The sequence below is a fragment of the Typopeltis vanoorti genome, chromosome 18 (assembly GCF_054136105.1).
Source record: "Typopeltis vanoorti isolate ZY-2024b chromosome 18, IOZ_Tvanoo_1.0, whole genome shotgun sequence".
Classification (NCBI taxonomy): domain Eukaryota; kingdom Metazoa; phylum Arthropoda; class Arachnida; order Uropygi; family Thelyphonidae; genus Typopeltis; species Typopeltis vanoorti.
The window spans coordinates 1336137-1355862 of NC_143566.1; the positions used below are offsets into that span (position 1 = coordinate 1336137).

Below are 19726 nucleotides of genomic sequence, written 5' to 3' on the forward strand. Positions count from 1 at the left end.
TTTTGAGAAACTAGTCAGCTCTGTTTACAAAATCATGACTCCAGCCAGACAGGCACCAATAATAACCCCTTTATCAAAATCCAAAAGGTCCTTTGTTTTTCCCCATTGTGATCAACACTACTGACGATTACTGTCCAGCAACATTCTTAAATAGTTGCATAGTTTGGGTTTCCCAAACTATGTACTGCAGAAAGTGAATGTGTTCCATTTTGCAGCGTAATTTCTGCTTACACTGCAAATGGTGAGGCCAGCATTTACAGTGTAACTGCTGGCCAAGTTCCATATTTACATCTGAAATGCAAGGCTCTGGTTTTGAAAGCAAACACGAGCATGGATATTTGCTAAATATTTTTGCTAGATGAATTCCAATACGAGACCACCACTTTGTGTACTGGGGGAAGGGGAGAACTAGGTGGCCTGAAAAGTTCTATATTTATTCTCTAGAGTAGGATTTCTAAATTAACTAATTCTCAACTCAACTATGATAAATTTAGTTTAATCTTTTATCCAAGTGTGAGCAAACAAAGTTTGTGCCTGAAAATATCTTCAGGACTGGGGTAAGGTAGTACAACACTGGGCAACTCGTAGCAAAGGTAAACCAAGCTAACATCATTTCTATCTATCTCCCATAATGCAAAACACATCTCCTTGCGGATATGTTTATATTAATGTTATGCATTAAGGGAAGGGCCACTACCCAGACTAGTTTCGACCTTTATTGAAGTCTCTTCAGTGGGAGCCAGGCCCAGAAGTGGAGATACCAGGCAGAAGCAATGGCGAGGTCATCTATACCTACAGGAGTTGCCAAAGGGTGTGCCACCTTTTTATTAAATTACTCTGGATTTAGAGAAAGATGTTGAAAGTTTATTTTACACTTGGTTAGACTATAATAAATTTAGTTTAATCCTTCATCCAAGCAAAGAAAGTTTGCCCCTGAAAATATCTTCAGGACTGAGGTAAAGTAGTACAACACCGAAGTTGCCTGGTGTTGTACTACCTTACCCCAGTATATAGCTAATTTAGCTATATACTGGGGTAAGGTAGTACATATAGCTAATTTAGTGTTCTGACTAATATTATTTCTTATTCCATATGAATTTATTTAGCTGACTTCCTAGCATACCAGGTTTACCAATTCTGTTATCTATTTCCATATTTATTTACCATCTTCACTAAAAGTTGTGCCTAAAATGGTTAAAATCTTTTACTTGTTCTATAGGTTCACCATTCAGGATACAGTTGATGTTTTCAATATAGTTAATGTTTCTGCCTATTTTCATTGTCTTTGTCTTTTTATTGCTGATTTTCATACCAAATTTATTACAACAGTTATACAATTTAGATTGGGGAATCTTGCAGACTTGTACAGGATTTATTCAGCTACATAAAATAAAGAGTTAAGATTAACATCACCAATTTTGATATCAGATTTAATACCACTTTCCTACATGATGAATAACAGTGGAGATAATGTGCATCCTTGTTGAACACCTAATTTAGCATCAAACCATCTTCCTGTACCTTCTTCAATTATAACTGCTGACTTACAGCTTAAATAGAGGCTATGTATTGTTTGATATAATGTCCCATTTACACCATATAACTAGAACTTTTGAAGAGCTTTCCTCTCAGCACCTTGTCATATGCCTTTTCCAGATCTACAAACCTTAAATACGAATCCTCGTTACATTACCATGATTTCTCAACTATTTGTTTTAAAGTGAAAATCTGATCCTGATAACCTCTGTTTGGCCTGAATACAGCATGTTCTCTAAGCTTCTCCTTCACAATTTTTCTTAATTGTTTCTCAAGAATACTTACCAGAAAGACAAAGAAGAGAAATTGTTCTGTAATTCTCACATTCAGCTTTATTCCTTTTTTTTATGAATGGGTACTATGAATACTCTACTCCAATCATCCGGAAAGACCCTCTGACCAAGCTTTCTGAATTATGTATGGTAGATACTGTAAAACTTTTATGCCTCCATATTTTAGCATTTCTGGTCCAATTCCATCTATCCCAGCTGCCTTTCCACATTTCAGGTTTGTGAGGGCTTTTTTCTACTTCAAATACAGATATATACAAGGTGTATTCAAAAAACGACACAACTTTTGCCATAAAGACTTTATTGCTCATTTTACAACATTTTAAGCTCTGTCCCTTTCAAAGCCCCTTTGCTGACGATACACCACTCCCAAAGTTTCTTCCATTGTTGGAATGTTTTCTTGAAAGCACTTTCTGTGATGGCACATAGCTCTCTTATCACATTTTCCTAAATCTCCTCTATGGTTTGGAAACTATGTCCTTTCAAAATGGTTTTAAGTTTAGGAAACAGGAAAATGTCTGCTGGTGCTAAGTCCAGATAATAGCGTGAATGGGGCACAACAGATGTCTGATGCTTTGCCATATAAATGTGGATGAGGAGTGACATGTGAGCCAGTGTATTGTCGTGGTGTAACATCCAAGTCTGGTTTTCCCACAATTCAGGCCTCTACCTGCGCACAGCATCCCTCAAACATGCTAAAACTTTGATACAACTCTCTGTTTACCATTTGACCCTTCCAATTAAAAAAACACAACCAACATCACATCACCTTGATATTTGACAGACTCATCCATGCTTTTTTTTTCCCGGTCGAGGAGACCCTTTCCCCACCGATTGTGCTGATTGCATCTTGGTTTCAACATCATAGCCATAAATCCACCTCCTTTTATGATGTTCTTAAGAAAGTTTTCATTACCATTTGCATGGGCAAGCAGTTCCTGACTGATTGCAATGCCTTTCTGATCATCAGTCAACAAATGCGGCACGAATTTTGCACTAATGCAACGCATCTGAAGTTTTTCAGTCAAAATTTGATGGCAAGATCCTATGCTGATGCCCACTTCATCAGCAACTTCTCAGACAGTTAAATGACAATTTCCATGAATCACAGCACAAACTCTCTCGACACGTGCCGACTGTTGATGCAAAAGGTCACCCAGGCCTAGGATCTTCACTGACCAAAGTTCTGTCCTTTTTAAAATGCTTAAACCACTCATAGCACTGCGTTCGGCTCATACAGTCCACATATGCTTGGCTAAGCAATTGAAATGTCTCTGTAAAAGTTTACTAAGTTTGCAGCAAAATTTCACACACACTGATGCACACGTTCTTAAGTTTTTTCATTGTCACTTTGTCATTAATCTGACAAACAGCTTGTGCACATGCTCACTTCAGCAGATGTAACTTGACGGCTAATGCTCATAGCAGAATGGGGCATATGGCAGTTTGTTGTCAAAACCTGCTGCTAGGTGTGCTCAGTAGCCACAGTGCTCTCTCTCTGTGCCAGTTGGTGCATTATTTAAAAAATTTGGTCTTTTTTTGAACACTCCTCATATTTTTATGTGTATTCCAGATGGCATTCCTGTTATGTGTTTTCATTTCATGTCACTGATTTATATTTGGCAATCTTTCAAAGTAATTACTCCATACATGAAGAATATCTTTATTCTCCATTGTCATGTCTCCTTTATCATCTCTAATTCTGTTTACAGTACTCTTTCCTTCATTTCTGATATTTTACAATAGCCTACAGATTATTTTACCACATTTCTGATATTTATTTTCTATGTTCTTACTAAAGTCTTCTCATGACTTTTGTTTATCAAATTTTACACAATGCTTTGTTTTCTTACATTTTTTCTATATTCCCTAAGAGCACAAGCTAACTTACTTGCCAGGAACTTTCGGCAAATTTTTTTCTTTTCCTTGACCACCTGTTTAACTTCCCTAGTCTACGGTGTTCTGATTTTTCTATCCGTGCGGATTACTGTTGCGGATCACAACATGCCTCACAGGCTGAATCAATCAATGTTTTCTTTAGGTTTGTCACTGAATCTCCAAGGTTTGGTTCTTGTTTCCAAACTCTTTCAATTTTTCTTGAATAATGTTTGTGTATTGATATCTGAGTCTATAGTTCACATTTGATAGCAATTCAACTTTGATTTGTTTCAAAACTTTCTTATGCACTCTTCTTTTCAATATGAGGTCCAATTTTATCTTGCTCAAGGCTAAATAGTAATCACTTTCAATTTCAAATCCTCTGTACACTTCTAGTGTCCTGCACCAGTGAGAAAATTTAGCAAAATTTTCCAGCCTGGTTGACTGATAGGTTAGCATATCCACTCTCCAGCCAAAATGTATGGGCTCGAATCCTACTGTAGGCATGGATGTTTGCGATTATCTGTGAAAATACTAGGTAGTGGTGGGCAGTAAATGGTGTTTGTGTAGATGATGCAGTTCGCTGTAGTTGCTGGACTGAGTGGTGGATACGGAGAGTTGTCGAATAGCTCACCTCCCTCGATGAGTCTTTGGACTCATTGGAGGTTTCATGTAATAATAATAATAACACATCACTATCAACAATTACATAGTCAATGAGACTTTTCATATTCCTTGCTTCTTCTTTCTACGTGGATTTGTGCATATTTTTTGTTGGAACAAGGTGATAGTAATAACTTCATGTCTTGAGCAGAAATCTAGTAGGTACAATTATTATTAGCTTTAGTGGTAAGACTTATACGTTGGTTAGACATAACTGGTAATTAATTTATGGAATTAACAACGCATATAAAGTAAATTAATTAAAGATAACTTCAATGAATCACTTCTATATTTCGACAATGTCACATTGTCATCTTCAGGAACATAAAGATATGGTATGTGCACTACAGGAACTAACAAAGCAAATGAGGCAGAAATTAAGACACTAATTTTGTTCCTAAAGTCCTAATGGTGCCCTCTTGCGGGCTAATTTGGTAGTCTTGGCCGTTGGGCTGAAGTTCTCATAATGAAAGTCTCCCAAATTTGGGGCAGTTTCATGCACCCAAATTTGTTGAGGTTAGGAACGTTTTTTAGAGCTGCTGAAGATTCTTTGAATAATCTTTCGTATTTAAACTTGCTGCGATGGATTATTTTTGTCTTCTTCCAACGAATTTTATGGTGGGTATCTAAGGCATGGTCTGCCAGCCCAGAGCGGCTGTACTGTACTGGGCTGTACTGCCCCAAATTTGGGAGACTTTCATTATGAGAACTTCAGCCCAACGGCCAAGACTACCAAATTAGCCCGCAAGAGGGCACCATTAGGACTTTAGGAACAAAATTAGTGTCTTAATTTCTGCCTCATTTGCTTTGTTAGTTCCTGTAGTGCACATACCATATCTTTATGTTCCTGAAGATGACAATGTGACATTGTCGAAATATAGAAGTGATTCATTAAAGTTATCTTTAATTAATTTACTTTATATGCGTTGTTAATTCCGTAAATTAATTACCAGTTATATTATTAGCTTTGTTCTTTTCTCCAAATTTTTCCAAAACATTCTTATATGTCTGGTAATCATTTACTACTCTGCTGTTTAGATCTCTAACAAGGAACAGCTTCTTCTTTGTATCAGCTGCCTTCTCCAATGCCTTGAAAAATTCTTCCACTTCTTCCTTAATAGAACCTTCGGTAGGACTATGACCACTAATAATTCTCATAGTCCAGTTTCCCATTCTGATATTAGCCCACATCAACCTACTTGATATTGCCTGCCATTCAAGATTATCATCCCCATATTCAGTATTTAATATCATAGCTACTCTTTTTCCCTCATTGTCATTTCCTGAATATTACTTGATTTTTATCTATATTATCTTGTACTTAATTAGAAAGGTCCAAGTATTTGTCTTCTTTGCTTCAGTGACACCTATTAATATCAATCTGGTAATCATCCCATTCTTCTGCTAGTTCCATTTCTTTTCCATTGATGCTTCTTATGTTGATGGTGCCAATCTTGATCTCTGTTGATGTTGAGTTAGAGTTTGGGTTTGTTCCAGTAGCTGACTTTTCACTCTTTGCCCTGGTACCCTGATGAAAACAACAGGGGCCATGTTTAATCAGATGATGCTTCAGCCAGTATAAAATTCCATCATGTTGTACCATCATTTTGAGTTATGGTTTAAGCCAATAAAAATACAATTTGGTCAGCTTAATTCGAAATTTCTAGCCCATACCTGTTTGTTCAGTATCCAGGTAGATACCCAACAGGGCACACCACAAGAATGTAAGGATTGGACATGAGGTAAGAAGCCCTGGTTGGTTCTTCACATTTCTCAAAAGACCATGTGAAGGTCTCTCCTTCCAGTAATCCAGCTTGATCCTTAATCACCCTTCTCTATGTACATCATTCAACAAATAATAATTTATTTCTAATCAGTTTGCTAGTAAAAAATGTAAACAGAGTTCTCAGTTTGTATTTTACTAAGCCAGCAGATTATTAACAATTTTGACCTATCAGATTACCAAGTCGATTTTAAGGAATAAGTGTTCTTTTCTAAGGTTTGTCCAATTTCATTAGCATGTGTATTTGGACAAATCCAAGATTTGTCCAAATACACATGCTAATGAAACTGATTTACTGTCTGAAACAGCTAATGTAGAAGAAACTGATGATGTACTGTATATGATACTGTGCATCATTTAATTTATTACATTTTATAGTATTTTATTACTAAAATTCTAGATTCCCATTTTTATAGTATTTGAGTTATAATTTTGTTACTTTTAAACTGCTATTTTCTTATGTACTGTATTAAAGTTCTTTTATATTTCATAATTTAGTGTTTAGTTCATACTTCATACTGCTAAAATATGAATTGGATTTCTTTTGAATGCTTTGTGCTTGCTTGCTTGCAGACAATTATCATTGCTCAAAGTATTTTACATAAAATAAGTGCATATCAACAATCTTAAAATGCTTACTACCAGAGTATTAACGTATTTATTTATTATTGTTATTTATTTATTTTTTGTATTGCAACTCAGGAGAATGGTTAGCTCATAGTTATCAGAAAGATGCATAACAGGAAGTATTGTCTTGGGTAAGACAATTCCTGACAATACAACACTAAAAGACAATTCTTTTAGTGTTATAGTGGAGGTACTATAACACTAAAAGAATTCCCAATGAAGTAAGATGGAAGCCTTAAAAATAATAATAATAAGCAACTATGTTTCATTTACAGAAATCTTTCAACTAATCTGATAATCCTCCTCTTTGAGACTTCATCAAAAAGAATGTAAGCTTGGAAAATAGCAGAAAGGTAAACTACTTTTTTTTTGTAACAATCTCACACATAAGGGGTTGCAAAACCAATACCACATCAGTATAATGTACAGACAAGTGGTCAAGAAGAAAGAAAGAAAAAACAGTCGATATGTTTTTTTGAACAGCTGGAGGTTTCAATCTTTATATAAGCTGTGGAGAGGTGGATTTCCAAAGTGCAGAGGAAGAACAGATGAAAGAGAGGAGGATGAGAGGATAGTTAAGTGGGTCTGGAGCTACACAGTAAATGGATGCTGACCAGCAATTGCATGTGTGTTTATAGACATGAGGGAAAGTGAAGGAATTGTGTTAGTCAGTTCAGTGGAATAGCACTGATGAAAACATTTGTAAAAGAGGTATTAAGAGAGAAAAACACTATAAGACAGTGATTGGTGTGAGAGCCTATGAGAGAAGGGTCCCTCTTTGCATCAAGCCTTTTTAGATAGGTTTCATGTAGCATCTCAATATGTGAGAATAATATTCTAAGGTAAAGGAGATTTGGGATTTATACAGAGTTGTGCTGGTGAGAAATAATATCTTGAAAAGAAAAGGACACCTAGTTCTATGGATGCAAAAGTGGATGTGGGTGTGATTACTCCAGGAGAGGAAATAGGCATTAGTTAGTCCAAAAAAAAAATATAATCTTGCCTAAATATTGGATATTATTTCCAATGTTATATTCCCCCCCCCCAAAAGGGGGGGGGATAACATGGACTTTCTATGTGAAAAACACAAAGTGTGTTTCAGTGGTGTTCAGTGTAACAAGATTGTTTTAAACCCACTGAAAAACAGTAAGGAGATCAGAGTTACATTAAGGTACTGATTGTGGAAACTGATATCCCATGCAAACTTGGAACATGAAAAGTTTACCAAATGAAAAAGAGGAATGGAGTGTGTTGTCATCGGTTTGAAGTTAGTGATAGAAGGTTACTTATGAATATGAAATGAGAAGTATAGGTGAAAGTACAAGCTCTGGGTGTACTAAAGCGTTGGTGGAGAAATCTGAAGAAATTATGTCATCCAGCATGACATGTAGTCAACAACCATAGAAGAAATTGGCAGTCAAATTGCAAGATAAATGACAGACCATACAATGGTAGGTTTCGTGTCAAACACAATAAAAAGCAATGGAAATATCTACAGTGACTACACAGGTGTTACCAAACCATTTCATAGGTTGTGTTAGTAGATGGGTGATGTTGGAGATCTGCTGTGGATCGAGAGAAAAGTGCAATTCATATTGGTGATCAGAAATTAAATGGTGGGCTTCAAGGTGGTGAAGAAGTTGATTATTGTTGACTTTCTCCATTACTTTTAATAGAACCAAGAGAAAAAATTCAATACAACAAATCTGATAGAACAAATTGAACCATATAACATTTCTACAGCAGAAATTTAAAAATAATCTGTAGTATTTTTGAATGAAGAGTGGTAGAAGCATAGAATGCATTACATGAAAGGATTGATAGGAAAAGAGTTTAAAAGTAGTATAATAGCCTTGTGCTGTCTAAGATGGATTTTTTTATTATGCAGCTAACGACTCCATGAAGGTTCTGAATAATAATAAAAAATAAGAAATTTATAATTTTGGATTATCTATTACATAACATTGCTACAATAATCTTAATGAATTGTACTCAACTCTACTTAATGGCTTTAAGGCCATTTTAATGTACACACACACATCAAGGTTGCCATGGATACCAAGGCAACCAAGATCAACCAAGCCATGGATACCAAGTGCCTTTTAAAATTGCAATATCATTGATTGAAATAACATGGATATAAGTTTAGGATGACATATATTTCATCCACATTGACATTCTGGCAGTTAAAATATGGATTTAAAAAAAAAACATTAATTGCATATAAACTACTAAGGAATAAACAAATTGAATCAAGTACATGTTCTGGGTTTCTCTGAAAGGATCATTAATATTTACAATGAGGCTCTAATTCATTCATTTTTTTTTTTTTTTTTCCAGATTTCTTGTGGGAGATTTCACACAAGAAATCAACAAAAATTATACCAGAAACTTACTGAGCAAGGTCATGCAGTATGAGTGAAAGACTTGTGGACATGACTCAATACAGTGAGTGCCTTGAATCTGCTCGACATTGTCATGTCCCTTGCAGTACACTGCTATACGTGGACTCTCTGGTATGATATGGGAAAGTAACAGCAGGAATATTTGCCAGCCATTCTAGCTTTATGATGTGTGACTATCAGGTTTGGTCCAATGTAATATTCAGTGGATAGCTTGAATAAAGTGCTTTACTGCTACTCCTATGAATGGAGGAAGTGCTGGCTGTCTATGGGTGAGACTTTGATGGGCATTCACAACATAACTTAATTTACTACTGTGAATAGAGGCAAGACACCAGAGACCCTACTCTTGGACAAAACAGGGAAATAGCCACTTCACACCTCCAATAAGTGGGCAATGCTGTTTCACTGAATGATGAAAGTCGTCTACCACCTAGAAGAGACCTCTCACAATGAGTCTTCATATTATGAAAAACCCAATAATAATACTAGGGTTATTTGACAGGCAGGTTTCAATCAGAATCTATGGATCTGATTGAAACATTTAATCATGTACATTTCCAACTGATATTCTGCTCCTTTAACAATAATTAATACCATTAGACATCAGAATCTTCTTCTTCTTCTGCAGCTTATCCCACTTAAGTAGGGACGCTGTTTCTAATGAGTCTCTCCCACATCCTCCTATCTTCTTGGAAGTGGTGACAGCCCTCAAGTCCTCTTCCACCAGCTCCTTCCATCTCTTCTTTGGCTGCCTGTGCTTCTATCTGAATGACCTTTCTTTCCACATACTAGTCCTCCCTCCTAGTCACATCACCAAACCATCTCAACCTTGCCTCCTGTATCTTCGCTCCTAACCTCAAGGGCTTACTTTAGTGAGTATGGGCATGGAAAACCCGAGGTACCTGATGATGGACCGTGCCTTACTTCATGTGATATACATCTCTTATATTATCTGTAGACTGGTCCCGCCCCTTCTTTCTTTTTCTTCTTTTCTTGCCCCCCCCCCCCCCCCCCCAATGCTATTAGAATATTCGAGGGCTAGGGACAAATCTTTCCTATTTTGCTGTTTCATTTCGTCTTATACGGCCACTGAAGGGAGCAAGCTAGTCCCAATAGGTGCCAGTCCCAAGCCCAGATAAATAGTGAGGGTTGACATTGGGAAGGGCATCTGGTCATAAAACTTCACTACCATCTCTAACTAATGAGTCAAATCATTAGATATCAGAATATCAGCTGAAAATCAAATTTATAATAAATAGGACTGACAGAAAGTTTTCTTTAGTGAAAAAAAATAAAGAAAAAAGCTATAAATACTGTTGATTTTTATTAAGACATACAAATACAGATGACGCTCATTATCCAAACCAAGCCTCAAAGGGACCCATTGAGCTTAGTTTGGATTTTTCAGTATTTTGTTATAGTAAGTTTGCTATACAAGAGTTGACTGTAAAAGCAGAAATCATATCATGTTGAAGGTTAAACTTTGAATAATATTTGCAGACTCTATATTTTACTACATACCTGTACAGTAATAAATTAGGATGAAGCTTACTAATATCTTCTGGAATTTCACTGTTATCCTCTTCGGCACTAGGTGATTCATCAGCACTATCTAATTCAATTCCTATAAAACAAAGTAATAAGCATTTTCACATAATCATAGAAATCTGAGACTATTAAACAAACTCTTTACAGCAGAAAGTAAGATGAAAGATGGTCAAAAGTGGCTGAGATGATCCAAAGAGTATACAATGCAAAATGAATCAGTTGTATCAGAGTATATGAATAGAATTCCCAAATTATGCCATGAAAGACACAGCTATGATGTGAATGTTTTGTTATGTTGTGGTGGATTAATATGTCATAATATGTAGTTTATTACTGAATTTGATAAGCAGGGCTAATAATGAATTGTAGTCTTTCTCTCTCTCTCTCAGTGTGTGTGTGTGTGTCTGAGAAAGGCAGAGAGAGAAAGATTTCTGCCTTCACTTAGCTTTTGTTGCATTGTGTTTTGAATTATCAATGAGTGTTAAGTAGCACATAGATTTTTTTCAAGAAATGGCAAATATCCATTAAGTATGATGGATCAATAATGGGACAGAACATAAAATAATGCAAAGGATTATGTAAGCAACTTGAGAGAGAGAGAGAGAGCGGGAAAAAGACAAAAAATAACATCACTCCCACATCAAATAAGCTGCATCATCAACAAACTTCCAAGAAAAAGACACTATTCTCGGTATTAATGTTATACAAATAATCAAAAGATGCTGCTCATTAACGATAATATGCATTTAATTATACTAATAATAATGTTATTATTACCACACTCACCTTATTAACTGGCAATTTTTTTATTTTATTTTTATTATTTTTATTTTTTTTATTTTTTATGGAGAACGCATCCAAGAGACATTAGTTGGTCAAACTATAGTATACTAGTACAGTAGATGGGCAATAAGGAACTTGTTCACATGTGACTTGAAAAGCTGTAGGGCATATTTCTTTGGGAACACATGTGGTGGAGGACTGTTCCAGAGGGAAGCAGTGAAAGGCATAAAAGAAGAAGAGAAGAAATTTGTTCTGTGGGTTTGGAGTTAAACTGTGAGAGGGTTTTGGTTAGCCACTGCATGTGTTTGGATGGATTTGCAAGAGGGCAGGGGAATTATTGATGACAATTCTGATGAACAGCAGCCATAGAAATATTTATAAAAGATGCAGGCTATAGAGATTGAATGCTTGTGTGAAAGTGGAGTGTATTAGTGAGAGAGTGATCATCAATCAATCTAACTGCTCTTTTCTGTATAGAATCCAGTATTTTCAGGGTGCTTTAGGGACACTCACCACACTCTCAGGCATTCCAATCACCCACCACTCTCTGTTAAAAAATCTACTCTTCACACCCACCTTATAACAGCTTTCAGGGATGGCCTCTTGTTCTCCATGTCTCCAGATATTCTACAAAAAATCTCATCCACGCTAATCTGGTAATTACCCCATACCAACTTATAAATCTCAATCATGTCTCTCCTCTTCCTTCTATCCACTAGGCTCTGTAATTTGCATTCTCTCAATCTGTCCTCATTTTCCTCATTACAGATACCAGAATCCAGAATCAACTCAGTCAGTTGTCTCTGGACCCTCTCCAAGACCTCATCATCCTTTTGAAAACCTGGTGACCAAATCTGCACACAGTAATCCATATGCAACCTCACCAAAATCTTGTAAAATGGAATCAAAACATTCTTACTTCTACATATCAGTGTTATTTATCTGAATCATTCCCATAATCTGCTGTGTCATCCTCACAATTTTAGCAAAATTGTCCACAAAATTCCAAGTCTCTATCCACCACAACCCAACTCCGCCTGAAGTTGGTTACTCTGAGTAGTGATCACTGCAGCCAGTCCCAAACCTGGATGAAGGAGGAGGGTTGTGCATTGGGCTGGCAACCCAATCACATAAAAACTGATGCTACGAAACCGATACAAATGAAACTCCGAACAGTACTCAATGGCAACCAACCTGGAATGGAAAAAAGAATATGATTGGATTATGAAATAGACAGAAAAATAAGAATAAAATAAGAAAGAGAGATATCAAAATGGCAACATGGAATGTAAGGACAATGAAATAAATAGGAAAGATGAATGAAGTTGCTAATAAAATGCTGAAATATAAAATAGACCTCATTGCACTACAAGAAATACAATGGCAAGGACAGGGGAGAATTGATAAACAGCATTATAGTGTTATTTATAATGGCCCCAATGAACGAACTGGTCAGCTATGTACTGGCTTCATAGTAAGCAAGGAAATGCGGAAACATATGTTAGAATACGAAGTTATCAGTGACCGAATATGCAAAATAAGATTAAAAGAAAAATTTAGAAACATTACTGTCATTTCAGATCATGCACCAACTGAGGAGTAAGAGAAATTAATAAAGATCGATTTTATGAGCAATTTGAAGAAGTTTGCTGCAAGACACAAAGGTATGATATTCTATTAATCATGGGAGACTTCAACGCCAAGATTGGGAGAGATGAAAATCAAAAGCAAGTGGCAGGAATATTTATATTACATGATAAAAACAATGAAAATGGTGATTTACTGATGCAATTTGCACTCAGAAACAAATTATTCATAATATGCACATAAAGCAATTCACCTGGGAACTCGGAGGATACCAGGCACAAAGAAAGTAAACCAGATTGATCATGTTTTAGTCTTGAAGCGTCATTTCTCCTCTGCATTGATGTCAGGAGTTGTAGAGGTCCTAATTGTGACAGTGATCAGATCATTATCTAGTGAAAATTATTATAAGAGAAAGGTTATGAAATGTAATAAAGATGACAAAAGAGAAGGCTGGGTTATGGGACATAGATAAACTTAGTGATGATGATGTAAAGGAAGTTAAGAAATACCAAAATAACTTGAAAACTAAATTAAATAAAACTGAAAATAACATAGCTGATAGATTCAATAGTATTGATGGAAAATGGAATAGAGTAGAAAATATGATTAAAGAAGCAGCTGCTGAAACAATAGGTGAAAAGAAAAGCACTCATAACGAAGAATGTGATGCAGCTATAAAAGAGAAAAACAGAGCCAGAGCACAAATGATGCAGCTAAACACTAGAAGTAATCAGGAAAGATACAATGAACTTAGAAGAAAGCAAATAATATACTAAAACAAAAAGAAAAAGAAATGATTATGAAACAAATAAAAGAAATAGAACAACTTAATACTCAAAATGAAAGTAGAAAATTTTATGCCTGCCATCCAAAAAATTAAAAAAGGATTTCAACCAAGAATTAGTGGATGTAAAGATAAGAAAGGAAATTTATTTGGAGAGGAAAATAAAATAGTAGAGAGATGGGCAGAATATTTTAAGGATTTATTAAATAGAGAAGAAAATGGGGAAAATATTCAATTAGAAACAAGAAAGGACATTGAATTAGAAGAGAATACCCCTATAAAACCACTGACAACTAGTGAAATTGAAGCTAAAATACAAAAAATGAGAAATAATAAAACTAACACAGATTATTATCAATATTGAGCACTCAGCCAAGATGCGGAGATTCAATTGAAGATGGGTCTCGTAGTCCGAGTGAAATATCAACAGCGGTATTGAAGCATTTTGATCAATTTCTACATAAATTAATGTGTGTAATTTGCATAATCAAGTGGACATCCCTTGATTAAACAAATTTTATAAAACACTATTAATACCATTTTTGTGAGTGAACAAATGTATATCAAGAATATATGATGCTGTCTGGACTTCTTACTTTTTATTTATAAATTTTTTGCAAAATTAATTCAGCACATGGGACAATGTCAGTAGAATATAAAATCAGCAGTTAAAGGGCAGTGCCGAGCTATGAAAATTTTAACAAAAGGTTCCCATTGTCGAGAAAAAAAAAAAAAAGCTGTCTTTCGCACAAAAACTTATTAATACAGCTTGTGTACGAATTCCAATCAAAAAATATGAGAGAACAATCAACCTCTAAAGGCTATCATTTTTAAACAAATATTTCATTATCTAAACATGAAATATTTGCTTGCACACAATCAACTGTGTTAATTTATCTTACATAAGGAAAACATTTTTTAACTATCAAAATATAATAAGAATGAAATCTTTTATAAAACATTTGATTGGCTACTGGTTTTACCATACGATTGGCTACCAGAAGGGAAAAGATAGTGTATGCGCTTATTTTATTTTCAAACTTCGGCGCATTCGTTATAGAGGAGTTGAAACAATTCCAAATAATCTATACTGCCGAATAGGCTAATTTTTGTTAGGTTACCGCCTGAGTATGTCGCTTAATATGTTTCAAAAATTTTTTTTTTTTTTTTTTTGACAAAATAAAAAAGTAAACAAGAAGAACAAGGGGCTCACAAATTTGAGAAAAATTTAACAAAGGGCTCGCGCAAGCCCCTTATAGCTCACTGCTGGTTAAGGGTGCTCGTTCAGCCATATTGCGGTAGGCAATATGGCTGAACACATGGCAATAGGCAATATGGTGCCGTATTATTAGGGCAACAAGGTATTTTACATCTGATGTAGATGCAATTGATTTATTTGAAGAATTAAAAATTCTCTCAAAAATAATACAAGAGAAAAGTGATCCTCACCAAATTTTATCATATATATATATATGTATATATATAGCCAAAATCTTGTAGAAATTTATCCCAAAGTAACCACCACCCTAAGGATATTGTTAACAATTCTGTTAGCGTAGCAAGTGCGGAAAGAAGTTTTTCCAAGCTTAAACTGATTAAAAATTATTTGCAAACAGTAATGTCTCAAGAAAGACTGGTCAGCATCGATATAGTTGGTCTAGCAACTATATCGATAAAGGTGGACATAGCTTATAATTTAAATTTAGAAGAACTTATAAACAGTTTTATTGTGCAATATCTCCATAGAGCAAACATCATCATCATCATCAAATTCCTGCCATGTACCCTCAAGGGGTGTACAGGATATGACAGTACTGTTGGATTCTAATTATGTAGAAAATAGAATAAATATTATTTGATTCAGAATCCAACATGAATTTCCATTACAAAGGCTGCGTTGTAAATATTATTTATTGTAAATAACGTAAATGTAATTTGATATCATATAACTACCTTAATTATATCAATTATTTAATTATTTAATCAAAGAAATGTGTTAATGGTAAATAGATTCTGTATTAATTATTGTTAAGCCATTTTATTTATTGTTATGTCAATATTATAGAAACTTATATTTGCAATATTAACTATGCATTTATTGAAAAGCAAATATTCTAATTATTCATATTTGTGTATAAAGCTTAACGTTATGTAATCACTCATGTAGTAGTAGAGCGTTGTATTACATTAGCGAAATGTTTGCGTTTAGTTTGTTGTCATGGAGACGCATGAGTAAACAACACGGGTCGAAGAGAACGTGGCATTCGAACGGGGGGGAAAAAGAAGTGAAAGTATATAGAAAAAAGAGAATTGAGATTTTATTAGTAAGGGGAGAGAGGAAAGAGCTTTGCGGAACCAGAAGGAAGGTAGCATACAAGCAAAGAAGTAAAAGAAGGTTATAAATTCTTTAGGGCAGGAATTCATGAAAATAGTGTTCGGAAATGAACCAAAAAGTAGTGAATCAAAAAGTTTAATGTTACAAGTGAAAACAGCTGTTGTTATGAAGTAAAGTTAATGTCGTAATCGTAGAAGGATTTTATTATGTATGTTCCGCTGATGTAATTAAGTTAATTCATAAGTGTCCTCGCAATAACTTGACGTATTGAAGATTTTATCCGGTAAGAGTAATTGTATATGTTCGTCTATTCTAGCATTAACTGTAATATATCTCCGATGCTCAAAGTCCGGAATAAACTTGCTTGGAATATTGTCTACCTGGATTAGTGCTTGCTGTGAATTTGAACATTGTATTGACAGATTTGTAGAGACAGATTAAATGTGAAGTTTGTTATTTTAATCTGAGTTAAGAAAATATGTTTTTGAAGTTGCAAATTGTTTTTGAGAATTTAGAACATCGAACTGGAATGAGAGACTTAGCAAGTTGTATTGAGTTATTTGTATTGTTTCATTTAAGAGTAGAATTATTGTACTTGTTATATATCATATATTAAATGTTTTATTTTGTTAATCTAAATATTGTGTTTGCCTGAATTCCTTTTTATTGCACCGTTCATTAAAATAATCGAATCTCGCGGGTGCCCCAATTTGAATGATAGTTAATTCGGCCAGAGTAAATGAGAAGACTGCTAGCTAATTGAAGATTGGTCCTACTATTTATATAGACTAACCTAAGATAGGGTGGCGCAGTATAAATATAAATTTCCCTATTTTAAGATTGGTGACCAATTGATAATTAGTTTATTTATTGATATAAGTGACTTGAAGCAAGACCACGGACTCGAAGGATAAGAGTCGTCACGACAAATGGCGCAGTCGACAGGATGTGATTTAATTGATAGAAAGTAATTTAACAGCTGTAGATTAACAGATTTAATTTAACTTGGTAGTAATAATTGTGGAATTGCTCCCTGAAAATTTAGAAAGTAAATTGAATAAATCACAATGAACTGGTTGTAATCAGAAATCAGGCAAAGATAAAGTTTTTTTTTGAAATTGAAGGATTATATTATTTGAATTAATACTGCAATTTTCACTATGGCTGTTACTTCCAATTCAGAGATGGAAGACAGTGAATTTTTTAGAAGTATGAATCCCCAACAAGTAATTCCCCAATTTTCAGGAGAAGACTCTGATGATGTATTATTTTTTTTTACTTATGTTGAGAAACTCAGAGAAACAGCAGGTTGGACAGACTTTCAATTGTTGGTATTACTTAGAAACAAACTAATTGGTAAAGCTAAGACATATTTTTTTTCATCTCCTGTACTTAAGGAAACATTTGAATACAAGAAGTTTAAGGAAGTCTTGCTATCTCAGTTTTGTAAACGGAGGAGTGTTGGACCAAATTTGTGGAAGCTACAGAGGATTATACAAAAGGACAAAGAATGTGTTGGTGACTTCTACAATCGATTACTAACTCTCTCTGAAAGTTTAAATGTATCCAATGAAGACAAACCTCATTTGAATTGGGCAGTTTATCAACAATTTAGACAAGGTGTCAGACAAGAACTGAGGGAGACAGCCTATAAGAAGAAGATAACCTCACTAGAGGAATGTCTTATAGCTGTCAAGGAAAAGGAACAGATGATTGGAGACCTTTGCCTTTCATCTAATATTGGCCTTGTAAACATAGTAGAAACAACTGATTGTTCCATAGGAGTAAATAAATCCTCAAAAGAGAGCAGAAAGAAAGAAGATGAAAGGAAAATCATTAGAGAGAATCCTATTGATCAAAACTGTATGTCCGACACAAAAGAACAAACCAACAAGAAATTATTCAAGGAAGTAAAAGACATTGTTCACCAGGAAGTAGAAAAATTGCAACAGCCAATGAAGAATAAATTAGATGAAGTAATGAAAAAATTGACAGAAATGACTGTAGGATTTCAAGAGAACTTCAATCCCACAGCAGAACATGTTAGCAAAGTGGTCAAACTGGAAGTTGAGAGGCAAAACAAGCCAATTTTGGCTAAAATGGATAGAGTAATGGAAGCCCTGGAGAATGTTCGACAACAAATTCCCATTGATCCTCAAGCTCACACAAGGAGAAAATTTCTCAGAGATGATGGAGATCCTCCCAAATGTTTTAATTGCAACAAGATTGGTCACATCGCTAGGAATTGCTACTTTAATAAAAGAAACTACTCTAACAGCAGAAGGAACTCTAGTTTTGGACATATTTCTCACAGAACATATAATAAGTCTCAAAATTTCCCTAGATCAAGAGAGTTAATGATGAAGATTACAGGAAGTGTCAAAGGTCATAATTGTAACATTCTATTTGACACAGGTTGTAATGCCTCAATCATCAGTAAGCATTATTTCCTAAAATTGAGAGATAAATTATGGAAGAATGCTACCAATTTAAGGAGACCTGTGAGAATTTCCACTCTTTCTAATTCGAGATCTACAGCATATGAAAAAGTTCGTGCACAAATTTACATACCTGGCATCAACCTCTATGTATATCAAGATTTACTGATAGTCCCTTTCTTTCCTAGCTTAAATGCTCACATAATATTAGGAACAAATTTTATGGAGAAGCATCACTTCTCTTGTGACTTTTCCAGAGGTCAAATATCCATAATGAATAGAAGAATATGTGTTAAAAGAAACAATAACTCTGAATGCACAGGAACAAGGCGACTAACAAGAAGATTTTGTGTACCTAAACAAGAAGAACAACTTAATAAAATGCAATCATCTGTAGATAAGCAAATTGTGAAAAATACTGTTTTAAGCTCTACTATACTTGATCAGCCTGTTATTCAACTTGACACTGACTTGACATCAAAACTTCAAATATCTGATTCTGAGCAAGAAACATGTACTAAGAATCAATTACCAGCTAAGATTAATTTTACTGAAGTATCAGTTTTGCAAATCAGAACTAAAAATATGAGAAGAGGAAACAATTACAAGGATTTAAATAATTGCAGAAGGAAAACCAGAAGAATGGATTACCAATATAGAAGATATACTGCACTGGAACGTGATAACAGTAGGAATCTAAGAAAAGACGGGGAAGATAATACATGCGTTGTAGAAAACACAGGAGGGAGTTTCATCCAAGCGAAGTATAACCTAAGACCCCCCAAAAAAAAAAAAAAAAAAAAAGGTAGTAGAAGTCTGATTCCTCCACCAATGAGTTTAGTGTAAAAAAAAAAAAAAAATTTTCTTTAAAAAAAATTTTTTTAAAGGAAGAGTAAGCCTTTGTTGGATTCTAATTATGTAGAAAATAGAATAAATATTATTTGATTCAGAATCCAACATGAATTTCCATTACAAAGGCTGCGTTGTAAATATTATTTATTGTAAATAACGTAAATGTAATTTGATATCATATAACTACCTTAATTATATCAATTATTTAATTATTTAA

General features: G+C 34.6%; 1 protein-coding gene across 2 annotated transcripts in view; it reads right to left on the reverse strand.

The window, feature by feature from the left end:
- CenB1A (Centaurin beta 1A) overlaps positions 1-19726 on the reverse strand; it is a 627189-nt gene that overhangs the window by 128343 nt on the left and 479120 nt on the right. For both annotated transcript variants that reach the window (XM_090408048.1, XM_090408046.1), the window contains one exon: positions 10704-10806. In XM_090408048.1, the coding sequence (XP_090264174.1) occupies positions 10704-10806 (103 nt within the window). The remainder of the gene's footprint in view (positions 1-10703; positions 10807-19726) is intronic.